Below are 11,145 nucleotides of genomic sequence, written 5' to 3' on the forward strand. Positions count from 1 at the left end.
GCTCATGTGGGTGCTGGCATTTTAGCCTTTGAGACACCTGCAATGCCACCTTTGGAGACCCCAGTTTGGGGGAGGGGATGAGAGAGGAGGCTAGGGTCCCATGGGCCCCTAACTTTGCCCAATGCCCTCTCTTCAGATGTTGCTCCTTGGTACCTCGCTCTGGGCGGTCCTCGGGGAGGGACTGTCTTGCCTTTAGCATCCCTGGTGCTGCCCATAAATGTCAACAGCGCCCTCTAGTTTTCGTGAGAGTCACACATTCCTCCCTGCAAGTAGGAATGGGATCACCCTAACTGAGAGCTCCTGGGGCCTCTCTTAGGTGCTGGGGAAGTGACTTCCACCCCTGCCAGAATTTTCTTGGCATAGAAGTACGGAGACGCAGAAGTCAGTGGCATGGGCTGTTTATTATAATAATGCCCCCAAGGGAGGGAGGGAAGGGAGGGTCCTAGCCTGGAGGGGTAGGCAGCAGGTAAGTGTGAGCTGGAAGGTGTTGAGAGCCTCCACAGCCCCTGGGGAAGTGACACTTAAACTTCAATAGAATATACTCAGGGAGGGAGAGAGACTGGGGGAAATCCCGCCACCAGAAGCTGGCTGGGGAAAAAGAGAAACATTTTGGTCTGGGAGAGTGGCCCATGGAGTAAGCATGGCGCCTGGGGCCCATGGTGCCTGGAGCCCATTCCATCGGCAGGGAATGGAGAGCCCAGAGCAGCGAGGAGTCTCCTGCCCCTGAGCCCGGAGCCCGGAGCCCCGCAGTGGTGGTAGTGGGAGCCAGGCTCTCTGTGGCTCCTCTATCCCCACATGGTTGTCTGCAGCCACTGTGGGGGGAAGAGAAACAGCCAAGGATGGTGGGGAGGGGTGGGGCAGGATGGCTGGGGAGGCAGAGGGCAGGGGGAGCCGCAAGTACCTGGTTCAGATTCAAGCGAATGTAGCCAGTATTCTTGGGGTCCATGGATAGAAAGTATGCTGTTCGGGAGAAGAGGCAAGGGGAGGGGGTTGAGAGCTGAGTCTGTGGTCTGCAAGACCCACTCCCAAAGAAGCAGAAGGTCAGAAAGGGCCTCAGAAGCCGTCCCTTGCTGCATCCCAGCTAACCCTCGGCCCAGGAAGGAGTTAATGATCACAGCTCCAAGCCTTCCCATGAGCCACATACGGAGGGTCGCCATACACGAACTCATATATTCTGTACCTCCATCCTATGAGGACAATGCTATTATTGCCTGCACTTTATGGATGAAAAAGAAGATGAAGACACAGAGAGATAAAGTGACTTGGCACAGAGCCAACAAGTGATGTGGATCTGAACCCAGATCACCTGTGCCCTAAAGAGGGGGACGGTGTGGGAGCAGCGCTCCTCATGTGAGTGTGTGGGAGGCGGCCAGTGGTCCCTGACCCAGGGTGGTGAGGGGGCAGACGACTGACTCACTGAACATGGCCTTCAGCCTCAGGAAGCAGCTGATGAAGCTGTCAAAATCCACGATCATGTCATCGTTTGCATACCTGGCCACCAGCACCTGCGTCACCTTGTTATTCAGCTTGATGCCTGGGGGAGAGAGGAGTGCAGAGGGGGAGTCCAGCCCTCCGGTCGCCACATCCTCCCTCCCTGCCCCCAAACCCTCTCCTGAGCCCCTGCTAACCTGCTTTCTCAATGGCCAAACGCATCTCATAGGAGTTCAAGCTGCCTGAGTGGTCCTCGTCACACTCTCGGAAGATGTCCTGAAGGGACAGACACAAGGGGTGTGTGTAGCACGGTGGTGGAAATAATTAAATACTTCAGTACAGATAAGCTACAAGGACTACCCAAGACCCCCGCTGCCTACCCTGCCCCCCACCCTGAGCGCCCAATATTTCTGGCATCTAGTGACTATAGGGAGCCTCTGGCGGGGGGAGGGGCTTAAGAAAGACCCACTCCCAGCTGGGCCCTCTGCACCCATCCTTTAAGCTGGTGGTGCCTGGATAATATTGGTTGTTAAATAGCCTGACTAACTAATATACCAACACTTCAACAGATCCTGTCCTGTGTGTGTGTGTGTGCGTGTGTGTGTGTTTGTGTGTGTGTGTGTGTACTCAGGGGCTCAGTTCCAGCATCATCCTTATTAATCCCCATCACTTTTGAGGACCTCCCCCTCCCCCACCATAAACTCCTCCTTCAATGTTTTTTACCGTCCATTTCTTGATTTTTCTCCATAGGATCTGGAACTCCAGGAGCCCCAACTTGCCAGAGCCATCTTTCTGGGGGGTGGTCAAGGATGCCAGCAGAGGGAGTGAAGATGGCATCTTGGAGCCAGGGAAGGAGAGAGGCTCCCCAAGCGGGGTATATGAGACCTGGGGCATTTGTGTGGTCACTATGGCAACAGCCAGAAGAACTGGCATCTTTTGCTGCCTCAGAGCCTCATCCCCAGCAGGAAGGAAGGCATGGCTGGTCAGAACGGTGGCCACCTGGGGGCCCGGCTTGGGGGTAGGGGTGAAGGGTGGGAAAGTGCTGGCCAAGAAGATACATCCATGAGGTTGACCATACAGCGGCACACATCCAGGCCAAAGCCGTGTGTCCTGAAGTTTCTGACTGTGAGGGAGGGAAGGGGCAGGAAGAGAGAAAGAGTGAGCAGGGCATTGTAGGGGATGCAGGGAGTGGCCCAGGTGGGGGGTGCAAGCTCTGCAGGAAGGGTTGCGAGTGGCAGGGGAGGGGGTGGAAGACTCACGTTTGATGACTACCTTGTTGAGCAGCTTCTGTAGCTCATACATGCCTATCTCCTTGTCCTAGGAAGGGGGACCATAAGTCCCTGCTCTGGCACCTTCACCCCGCCCCCCTCCTCTGGGTGCCCAGCTCTCAGCCTCTCACCTCTCCTCCTGCCACTATCTCAAACAAATGTATGAAGTCCTGGTCTATGTCATTCTCACAGAACTTCTCCTGGGGGGAAAGGAGTGGGAAAGGGACCCAATCTAGAAAGTTCTTTCACACTCCTCAGATGCTTCCTCCAGTCCCTCTACCCCACAGCATCCCCTCACCTCTTGGAGTAGCTCAGCATAGTTGGTTTCATCCAGTTCCCTGAGCAAAAGTGAAAGAAAGTTCACAGGTTATGCGGGATCGGGGAGGCAGGGAATTTATGGGGTGGTTGTGGGGCGATCGTGTCATGTATCTGAAGCAACATGGAGCAAGCTCCATGGGATCTGGGTTCTGATTCTGGCTTGCTCCGGAGACTCCCCTTCCTTCTGCCTCAGTTTCCCTGACAGAGTTGGGGAGGACCGGATGACCGCTCCCTGAGCTTGGGCAAGTGGTCTTGGAGCAGTGAGGTGGGCCTCCTCACCAGGACTCGCTGTGCTTCTCTGTGAAGACCCGTAGCAGGAAGTCAGCATCCTTGTGCGGCTCAAAGGTGGAGGGGACGATGACATATTCCCCGGGAGGCAGCCGGAGATGGCTGCTCACCTCCCGGGAGTTAGTGAAGATCTCTGAGAAGCCCTGGTCCTGATACTTTATGAAGAAGTCCTTCTTCAAGCGAGTTTCCTGGATATTCTGAAACTATATGTGCCTTGGAGGTGGGTACAGGGCTGGCATGCGAGTATAGGCAGAAAGGGACCCCGAAAGTGAAGCCTACCTGGGCAAGGCTGGGAGAGGGAGGCATGACCACAAACTGCACAGTCCTGCAAACCACCCACCTGGCAAGTAACCCGGTGTCTCCTGCCTGACTCCCACCCAGGGCCCCGGGGCACTAGAATCCTAACCCAGTAGCCCTGAGAGCCCTTGGCTGAATTCCACCCCTTGCCTATCCACATGAAGCCAGAGAAGGGGCAGTGCCTGTCCAGAATCGAGCCCCACGTCTTCTGTACCTCCTTTGGGACCTAGGAAGAGGAGAGAGAGGAAGGTGAGACTCCCAGGATGGTGAAGGGGCTCAGGCCTGCAGAAGCCAGGTGGCACGTGCGTGCGTGTGTACGTGCGTGCGTGCGTGTGTGTGTGTGTGTGTGTGTGTGTTGGGGGGTGTTAAGGGCACTGAGACACTGGTGGTGGGGCAGGGCATGGGTTCTGATAGCCCAAAGTCCTAGTGTTAATATTGAGAATCCCTCAGTTTTGGACAGCAAAGTATAGTTTACACAAAGTTTTGCCAGGGGGAGGTTTTTACCACTGCAGGTTAAGGAGAGGAAACCGAATCTCAAGAGGGGATTGTAACATGCCCAATTTCACGGTGCTAAAAAGGAAAAGAGCTAGGATGAAAATTGAGGGGAGCAGGGGCGCCTGAGTGGCTCAATCAGTTAAGCATCCGACTTTGGCTCAGGTCATGATCTCATGGTTTGTGGGTTCGAGCCCCGCGTCGGGCTCTGTGCTGACAGCTCAGAGCCTGGAGCCTGCTTCAGATTCTGTATCTCCCTCTCTTTCTGACCCTCCCCTGTTCACGCTGTCTCTCTCTCTCTCTCAGAAATAAATAAAACAGTAAAAAAAAATTATTAAAAAAAAAGAAAATTGAGGAGAGCATTTTCCTAAACATGAGCATTTTCCACGGAACCCTCACACCCTGCAGGCAGTTAACACGTGATACCTGAAACTGACCATTGAACAAAAATAAGTTTGTAAAAAAGGGGAGTTACACCAAGATAAGTAGGTTGTAGCTGCGCATGGGTGGCTCAGTCAGTTAAACGTCTGACTCCTGATTTCGGCTCAGGTCATGGTCTCACCGTTCGTGAGTTGGAGCCCCCGCCTTGGGCTCTGCGCTGGCAGCACAGGGCCTGCTTGGGATTCTCTGTCTCCTGTCTCCTTCTCTCTCTGTGCCTCCCCTGCTGTCTCTCTCTCTCTTTCTCTCTCAAAAATAAATAAAATAAATATTAAACAAAAAAGATAAGGGGGTTGTTGTCCTGTAGGGTGACCAGAACCCACAGCTGACGGCCTGCAGAGCTCCAGGTGGGAGGTGGAGAATATAAACTTTCCTGAAGGACCACAGCTAATCTTGGAAATATCTTTTAAAAAAATATTTTTTACTGTTTATTTATTTTTGAGAGAGAGAGAGAGAATGGGGGAGGGCCAGAGAGAGAAGGAGACACAGAATCCGAAGTAGGCTCTGGGTTCTGAGCCGTCAGCACCAAGCCCAATGCGGGGCTCGAACTCATGAACCGTGAGATCATGACCTGAGCCGAAGTCAGACGCTTAACTGACGGAGCCACCCAGGTACCCCTAACCTTGGAGATACCCTGAGGCATGCCTGGTGTCTGTTAACTTGGTGGACTCATAGCCTAGCAGGAGGGCAAGGCTTGTGTCTCTTTTTGGAGGCTAGACTGGGAGGTGTGGCATACAGTAGGTGCTCCATAAGTACTTGAACATACTGTCATGTAGAGGACTTTGCAAAGCACAATTTCAAAAACATGGTCAGGGGTTTCTCTTGGCCGCTGGAGTCAACGCTTGGGTGCAGTGTCTGGGGAGGGGAGACCTGGGGACAGCGTGGAGCAGTCTCAGAGAGTCTGGGAAGCAGGACACAAGCTCTGTTTCCGAGCCTTGGCTGTATGAGCTTGGGCGAGTAACCTCACCTCCCTGGCGCTCCATCTCCTTCCTCTTCTTGGAAGGCGTTACTCTTCATTAAGGCCTTTGGAAGGGTCTTGAAGGGGGTGAGGCCAGGAGAGGGAACGAGACTGGCTGGGGGGACCCGTTGGGGCACCCACCGCGTAGACGACAAAGCCAATGGTCTGCAGCTGGGCTCCGTGGGGCCGTGCCCGCCGCCAGTTCTTCTGCATCAGGGCCACCAGGCAGGTGCAGACAGCTTCGTCGTCGTCTGGGTCGTCGTCCTCCTCGGGGAGGAAGATCCTAAACTGGGGGTTGGTCCAGAAAGTGTCTGTGGAAGAAGCAGGTCGGCATGGCTCCGCCCCGGGGGCATGGCTCCGCCCTTCCCGGGGCATGGCTCCGCCCCTCCCGGGGCCTGGCCCCGCCCCTCCCGAGGCATGGCCCCGCCCTTCCCGGGGCGGACCCGCTTCCCAGCCGCACGCCGGCCTCCTTGGCGGGCGGCGGGGCCTGGTGGGATCCGCCGGTCCCCTGACCTCATCGTGGACCCCGAGTCCAGCCACCCACCGAGGTGGTTCCTGCAGCCCCCCGCAGTGCTGCCCCGCCGCCAGCTGCCCTCGTAGAAGGTGGTGTGCCAGCAGGCCTTGTCGTCCCAGGAGAACGTGTCAGGCATCAGGTTACAGATCTCCAGGAGCGTGAAGTTGTCCAGGAAGTCTTGATAGGACATCCTGTGGTGGAGAGCGTGAAGGCTAGAGCCTGCGGCACCCTCGCGCCTGTAGGCACCCCCCCCCCTCGCCCCAGCCTCCCCATCAAAGGCAGGGTGGGAGGGCGGCGGAGGAGGTGAAGGGACGGGGCGTGGGGGCAGAAAGAAGCCCACCCCCAGCCGCACTGACCAGAACTCCCCATCCTCCTTCTTCTGCAGCAGCTGTTGCTGGGTTTCTGGGGCCACCTTGTCCCACTCGCTGGCGCTGGAGCAGAGACAGGAGGTGGAAGGAGAAGGGAAGCTCAGGAGGTATTTTGTTCCTACCCAGGCGATTCCCTCCCCGCCGAATGCCTGCTGCTGGGGCTCCTGAGTTAGACGGAGGCGCTAGTGGGGAGCGGCTGGCCCTGGGACGCCGGCCGGTCCATCTGTGGCACCGCCTCGCTCGTGGGCCGGCTGTGCGCTCTGCCCCTCACCTGAGAGTGCCGCTCAGGGGCACCTACTTGTCACTCCAGGCTCCGTTCCATTCGACCCGGCCCCAGGGGTTCCGGACCCGAAGCAGTGTTTCCGCCCTGCCTTCGTAGAAGACCTGGTGGAAGGGGTGTGGTGGGAGGGGTGTGGCTAAAGGTCAGGGGCGGGAGGGACTCTCCTCTCCTCGGTCTGGGTCTCTGGGTAGGGTGCCCTTGGCAGACTCACATCCTGGAGGCCGGTCACAGAGTAGGCGTGCCCTCTCACCAGCATCCTCTGGGTCATGGTCTCCAACTCACTTTCGCTGGTGATCTGCAGCACAGAGAGGAAGGAAAATCCGGATCTGGTCAGATGCACCGGGGCATCCGGAGAGATGTGAGCACTGTTGGGGTTCAGGGTTTTTTTTTTTTAAGTTTATTTATTTATTTTTAGAGAGGGGGGGTGCAGAGGGAAGGAGAGAGAGAATCCCAAGCGGACTTCGTGCTGTCAGCGCAAAGCCAGACTCAACTTGATCCCATGAACTGTGAGATCACGACCTGAGCCCAAATCCAGAGTCGGACCCTTAACCTAGGTGCCCCCTGGGTGGCTCAGTTGGGTAAGCGTCCGACTTTGGCTCAGGTCATGATCTCACGGCTAGTGAGTTTGAGCCTCGCGACGGGGCTCTGTGCTGACAGCTCAGAGCCTGGAGCCTGCTTCGAATTCTGTGTCTCCCTCTCTGTCTGCCCCTCCCCTGCTGGCACTCTGTCTTTGTCTCTCTCAAATAAAAATAAACATTAAAAAAAATTTGTCTTGCCAAGACTGTCATGTGAATGGATTCATACGGTATGGAACTCTCTTGGTTTTTCTCATTCAGCATAATTCCCTTGGGATTCACCCAAGTAGTTGCATGTATCGATACTTCATTTTCTCCTATTGCTGAGTTATATCCTAAGGATGTCTAGACTGTTCCCAGATTCTGGATACTACGAAGAAAGCCTCTATGAACATTTGTGTGCAGACTTTTGTGTGCTCTGAAGTCTTCATTTCTCCGGGTTACATGGCTAAGGATGCAAATGACAGGGTCCTACGGTTCCACTCTGGGTTCATTTATTTATTTGAATAAATATTTGCTGGGTGTCTATTGCATGCCAAGCAGCATCTGAAGTCCCAGGATCCAGCAGTGAAGGACCCAAGTCACTGCCCTCAGGGAATGTGAAACTGTCGGCAGAAGATTGGCTGGGAATAACTCCATTGATAAGTAAGACCATTTCACTTAACCGACTGAGCCACCCAGGTGTCCCAAGTAAGACCATTTCAGATCACAATAAATGTTGGGGAGAGAACAAAAACAAAGTAGAAAGCAAAGGGAGGTGAAAGCAGCTGATTTAGAGTGGGAGGTAGGGAAGAGAGGCTTGAGGAAGGGGCATTTGAACTGAAATGTGAATGAGGAGGGGTCAGTCATGCAGCTACCTAGGGAAAGAACCATCTGATTGAAAGCAACAGCAAGTACAAAGGCCCTGAGGTAAGACCCAGGACGGCTTACTTCAATGCAGCAGCCCATGAGGGAGGATCGCTGTATGGCCTTCCTAAGCATCCTCAGCAGGTTCCGAGGGGGCTTCTGGAGTTGGAGGCTATAGGTCACTCCCCCTGTGAAGTCTTCAAAGCCCTCTACTGTGTTGCCTCCCGACAGTGCTTCATAGGACCCGTTCAGCCTGTGGGTACAGAGAGGGGCACTTTTATGCTCTGGGATAGAGAGGCCAGCTTGGACATGCGAGGGTGTGGTGAGAGAAGGAAGGAATGCCCTGAGCTCCCTCTGCCTTTTTCCTTGGGTCAGCTGTCCCCGTAGCTCCCAGTTGTCAGGCAGGCTTGGAGGCAAGCCCAGGCCTGGGGCACTCACTTGGCATAGGCCTTCTCCAGTAGGGCGCTCCAGAACTCCGTTCGCTCCGCTGAGTGCACGAACACCAGCTTGCCATTCTTTGTGGGCAGCCGGTCATCCACCACCACGTCCATCCATTGTCCAAACTGCCAAATCTGTGGGCAGCAAGGTGGACCTCAGTGGGGCTTGGGACATCTGTCTGCCCCAGGCCAGCCTCCAAGCACAGGCATGCAGACACCTTCACCTCCCCCCCCCCCCCCCCCCNGGTGGCCAGGATCAGTGACATGCCAGTGTCGGAGAGCCCAGTCCCCAGAATGGCTGAAAAGTGAGTGAAGGCAGAGAAAAGCCTGAAACTCACCCCCAGCCTCATCTCCAGTTTCTGCCATGGGCTCCAGAGGGACCCCACCCACATTTTGACCATGACTAGGCTTTAGGGATTTTAAATTTAGAACTTAAAAACTCTTGCGATTCTCAGAAATATTTTGGGAATCGAGAATGTGCCCAGAGGTCGCTAAATTTAAAGAGATTTCCAAAACGATGTGATAGTGACTCCCCGTGTCACACACACACACACGCATACACATGCGTGTTTCTATCAACAGAAAGAGACGGATGGAGAGGGAGAGGGGGAGAAGCAGAAAAAGGAGGGGCCACCACCAGATAATTAGTATTATTTTCCTTAAGGGCTTTAAAAAATTAGCTTACGTGATTTCTTCAGTGAGCAGATATTTCTCTGATAATTAGACAAAAATCCACCATAATAAACATCACTTTTCAAAAAGAAAAAATGTAACTTCAAAGCAAATATAATTTCTTCTTCCTCCCTACTCTCTATCTCTGTCACACACACACACACACACACACACACACGCACACACAGCATAGCACAAAAGACCTCTGGCTTTCACACCATCCTTCACCTGAAAATGGAAAATCCCTGCATAGTTTTTCCTGAAGCTCTGGCCCCGGGGTATCACCCGGTACAGCAGTTTGGGGCATGTGGTGAGGGAGCCAATGGCAGCCAGCAGCCAGCAGTCCCCTGGAAAGACAGGAAGGGGGTTCCCCTCCAGCACCCCCAGGACCTGGCTCGGTGGCCCCCCTCCCTTAGCCTTCCCACTGAGAAGTGTTCAGGAAGAAATCTAGTAGGGAGAAGCTGGGCTGAAGGAACAGGCTCCTGGTGGGGGTGGGGATGAGCTTCTTTACTTTCCTGTTAGGGAAGAGATTCACAAATTAGAGCTGGATGCTTTGGTTTTGGGATTTGGGGAGGAGGTAATTGGCCTTCGTCTTGCTCCTCACTCTGAGAGCTGCTTTCTCTTGGAGAGAGCCAGGTTTCTCTCACCCCCTTGAACAAATCCAGTCACCTCCCCCCACGCCCCTCCTCCTTCTACTTCCACTCCATGATTACATCAGTGTAGCTATCAAGACCTCTCTCCCTGATATCAGTTACATAATGCTGGAGACCCAAGGGGCTTCATCCATACCCTGGCTGGGTCCCTGGAGCTAGGCATTGATGGGACACAGGGGCAGGACCCCTGGTCTGAGGTCATCCATTGAGTTCTCTCTCTCTCTCTCTCTCTCGGATCTCAGATGTCCTGGGGTGGCCATGGGGCAGGATGGTAGCCTGAGTGAGTGTACTGGGCCAGGCTGAGGGCCCTGGGAAAGCTTCTGTGATTGCCAATGGCCTCCTGGTTGCCTGGGGTACCCTTAGTGGGAGGCGGAGGGTGGGAAAAGGAGGGTTAAAGACACTCCAATCCCCCATTGCCAAAAGGATGCCTAAATAGGGAGACGCCAGGTCACTTCCGGTCGCCCCCTGAGCCACAGTGACAGATATGGGGCCTGAGTTCCCCTGGGTTTCTGCCCCCAACTTGCCCTTTTCTCTGCCACAAATACGGCAGAACTCAGCCCCTGAGGAAGCCCACCCCAGTCTTATCCCTGAAGATTCAAGGAAGGGTTTGGAAGAACTCTTCCTTAGGGAGGGAGATATCCCTTGGGGCTGTCATGGGAGCCCGTGGGAGAGTGGCCTGAGGAGTCTAGTGTCCTTTACTTCAAACGTCAGACTGAGGAATTTCTGGCACCCGCAGTGGCTTAAAAATACCTCCACAAGCTCTTTGACAATCCTCCCCTGGGGGGGGTGGAGCCTAATTCCCTCCCCCTGGGTGTGGGCCAGGTTTCATGCTGGTTTCTAACAAATGGAATGTGGTGGAGGGGACTGTGTGTTCTCCCGAGACTAGGTGGCAAAAGGCATGATGGCTTCCTCTTGGTTCTCTCTCTCTCTCGGATCATTCAGTCTGGGGAAATCCGTTACCGCGTTGTGTGGCCACTCAAACAGTCCTACGGAGAAGCCTACATGGCAGGGAACGGGGCCTCCTGGCCCGTGAGGGCGCCATCTTGGAAGCGGACCCTTCAGCTCCCGTGAAACCTTCAGGTGAGCACAGCTCTGCCTGACATCTTGACTTCAGCCTCATGAGAGACTCTGAGCCAGACCCACCCACCCACCTATGCTTCTTCCGAATCGCTAACCCACAGAAACTGAGGTGATAGATGCTTGTCGTTGCCCGGGGCAATTTATTGTGTAGCAGTGGGTAGACCACCCAGCTTACTCGCAGACCCAGCTAGCAGCAGGAGGGGCTGGAATCAGACTGGGTGAGGGGGGGG

At 54.8% G+C, this 11,145-nt stretch overlaps 1 protein-coding gene across 1 annotated transcript in view; it reads right to left on the reverse strand.

Annotated features, from left to right (window-relative positions):
* Positions 1-542: 542 nt before the first annotated feature.
* The window catches only part of CAPN11 (calpain 11), a 17,752-nt gene continuing 7,149 nt past the window's right edge, over positions 543-11,145 (reverse strand). Inside the window, exons 4-22 of the mRNA XM_077764880.1 lie at positions 9,411-9,529; positions 8,512-8,645; positions 8,158-8,326; positions 6,864-6,947; positions 6,671-6,756; positions 6,361-6,435; positions 6,035-6,195; positions 5,632-5,801; positions 3,817-3,828; positions 3,297-3,508; positions 2,998-3,037; positions 2,831-2,899; positions 2,691-2,748; positions 2,490-2,554; positions 2,155-2,223; positions 1,629-1,707; positions 1,418-1,534; positions 902-960; positions 543-812 (exon numbers count right to left, since the gene is read on the reverse strand). Of these exons, the coding sequence (XP_077621006.1) occupies positions 786-812; positions 902-960; positions 1,418-1,534; positions 1,629-1,707; positions 2,155-2,223; positions 2,490-2,554; positions 2,691-2,748; positions 2,831-2,899; positions 2,998-3,037; positions 3,297-3,508; positions 3,817-3,828; positions 5,632-5,801; positions 6,035-6,195; positions 6,361-6,435; positions 6,671-6,756; positions 6,864-6,947; positions 8,158-8,326; positions 8,512-8,645; positions 9,411-9,529 (1,805 nt within the window). The 3' untranslated portion in view covers positions 543-785. The remainder of the gene's footprint in view (positions 813-901; positions 961-1,417; positions 1,535-1,628; positions 1,708-2,154; positions 2,224-2,489; positions 2,555-2,690; positions 2,749-2,830; positions 2,900-2,997; positions 3,038-3,296; positions 3,509-3,816; positions 3,829-5,631; positions 5,802-6,034; positions 6,196-6,360; positions 6,436-6,670; positions 6,757-6,863; positions 6,948-8,157; positions 8,327-8,511; positions 8,646-9,410; positions 9,530-11,145) is intronic.

The sequence above is a fragment of the Crocuta crocuta genome, unplaced genomic scaffold (genome assembly GCF_008692635.1).
Source record: "Crocuta crocuta isolate KB4526 unplaced genomic scaffold, BGI_CrCroc_1.0 scaffold44, whole genome shotgun sequence".
NCBI lineage: Eukaryota > Metazoa > Chordata > Mammalia > Carnivora > Hyaenidae > Crocuta > Crocuta crocuta.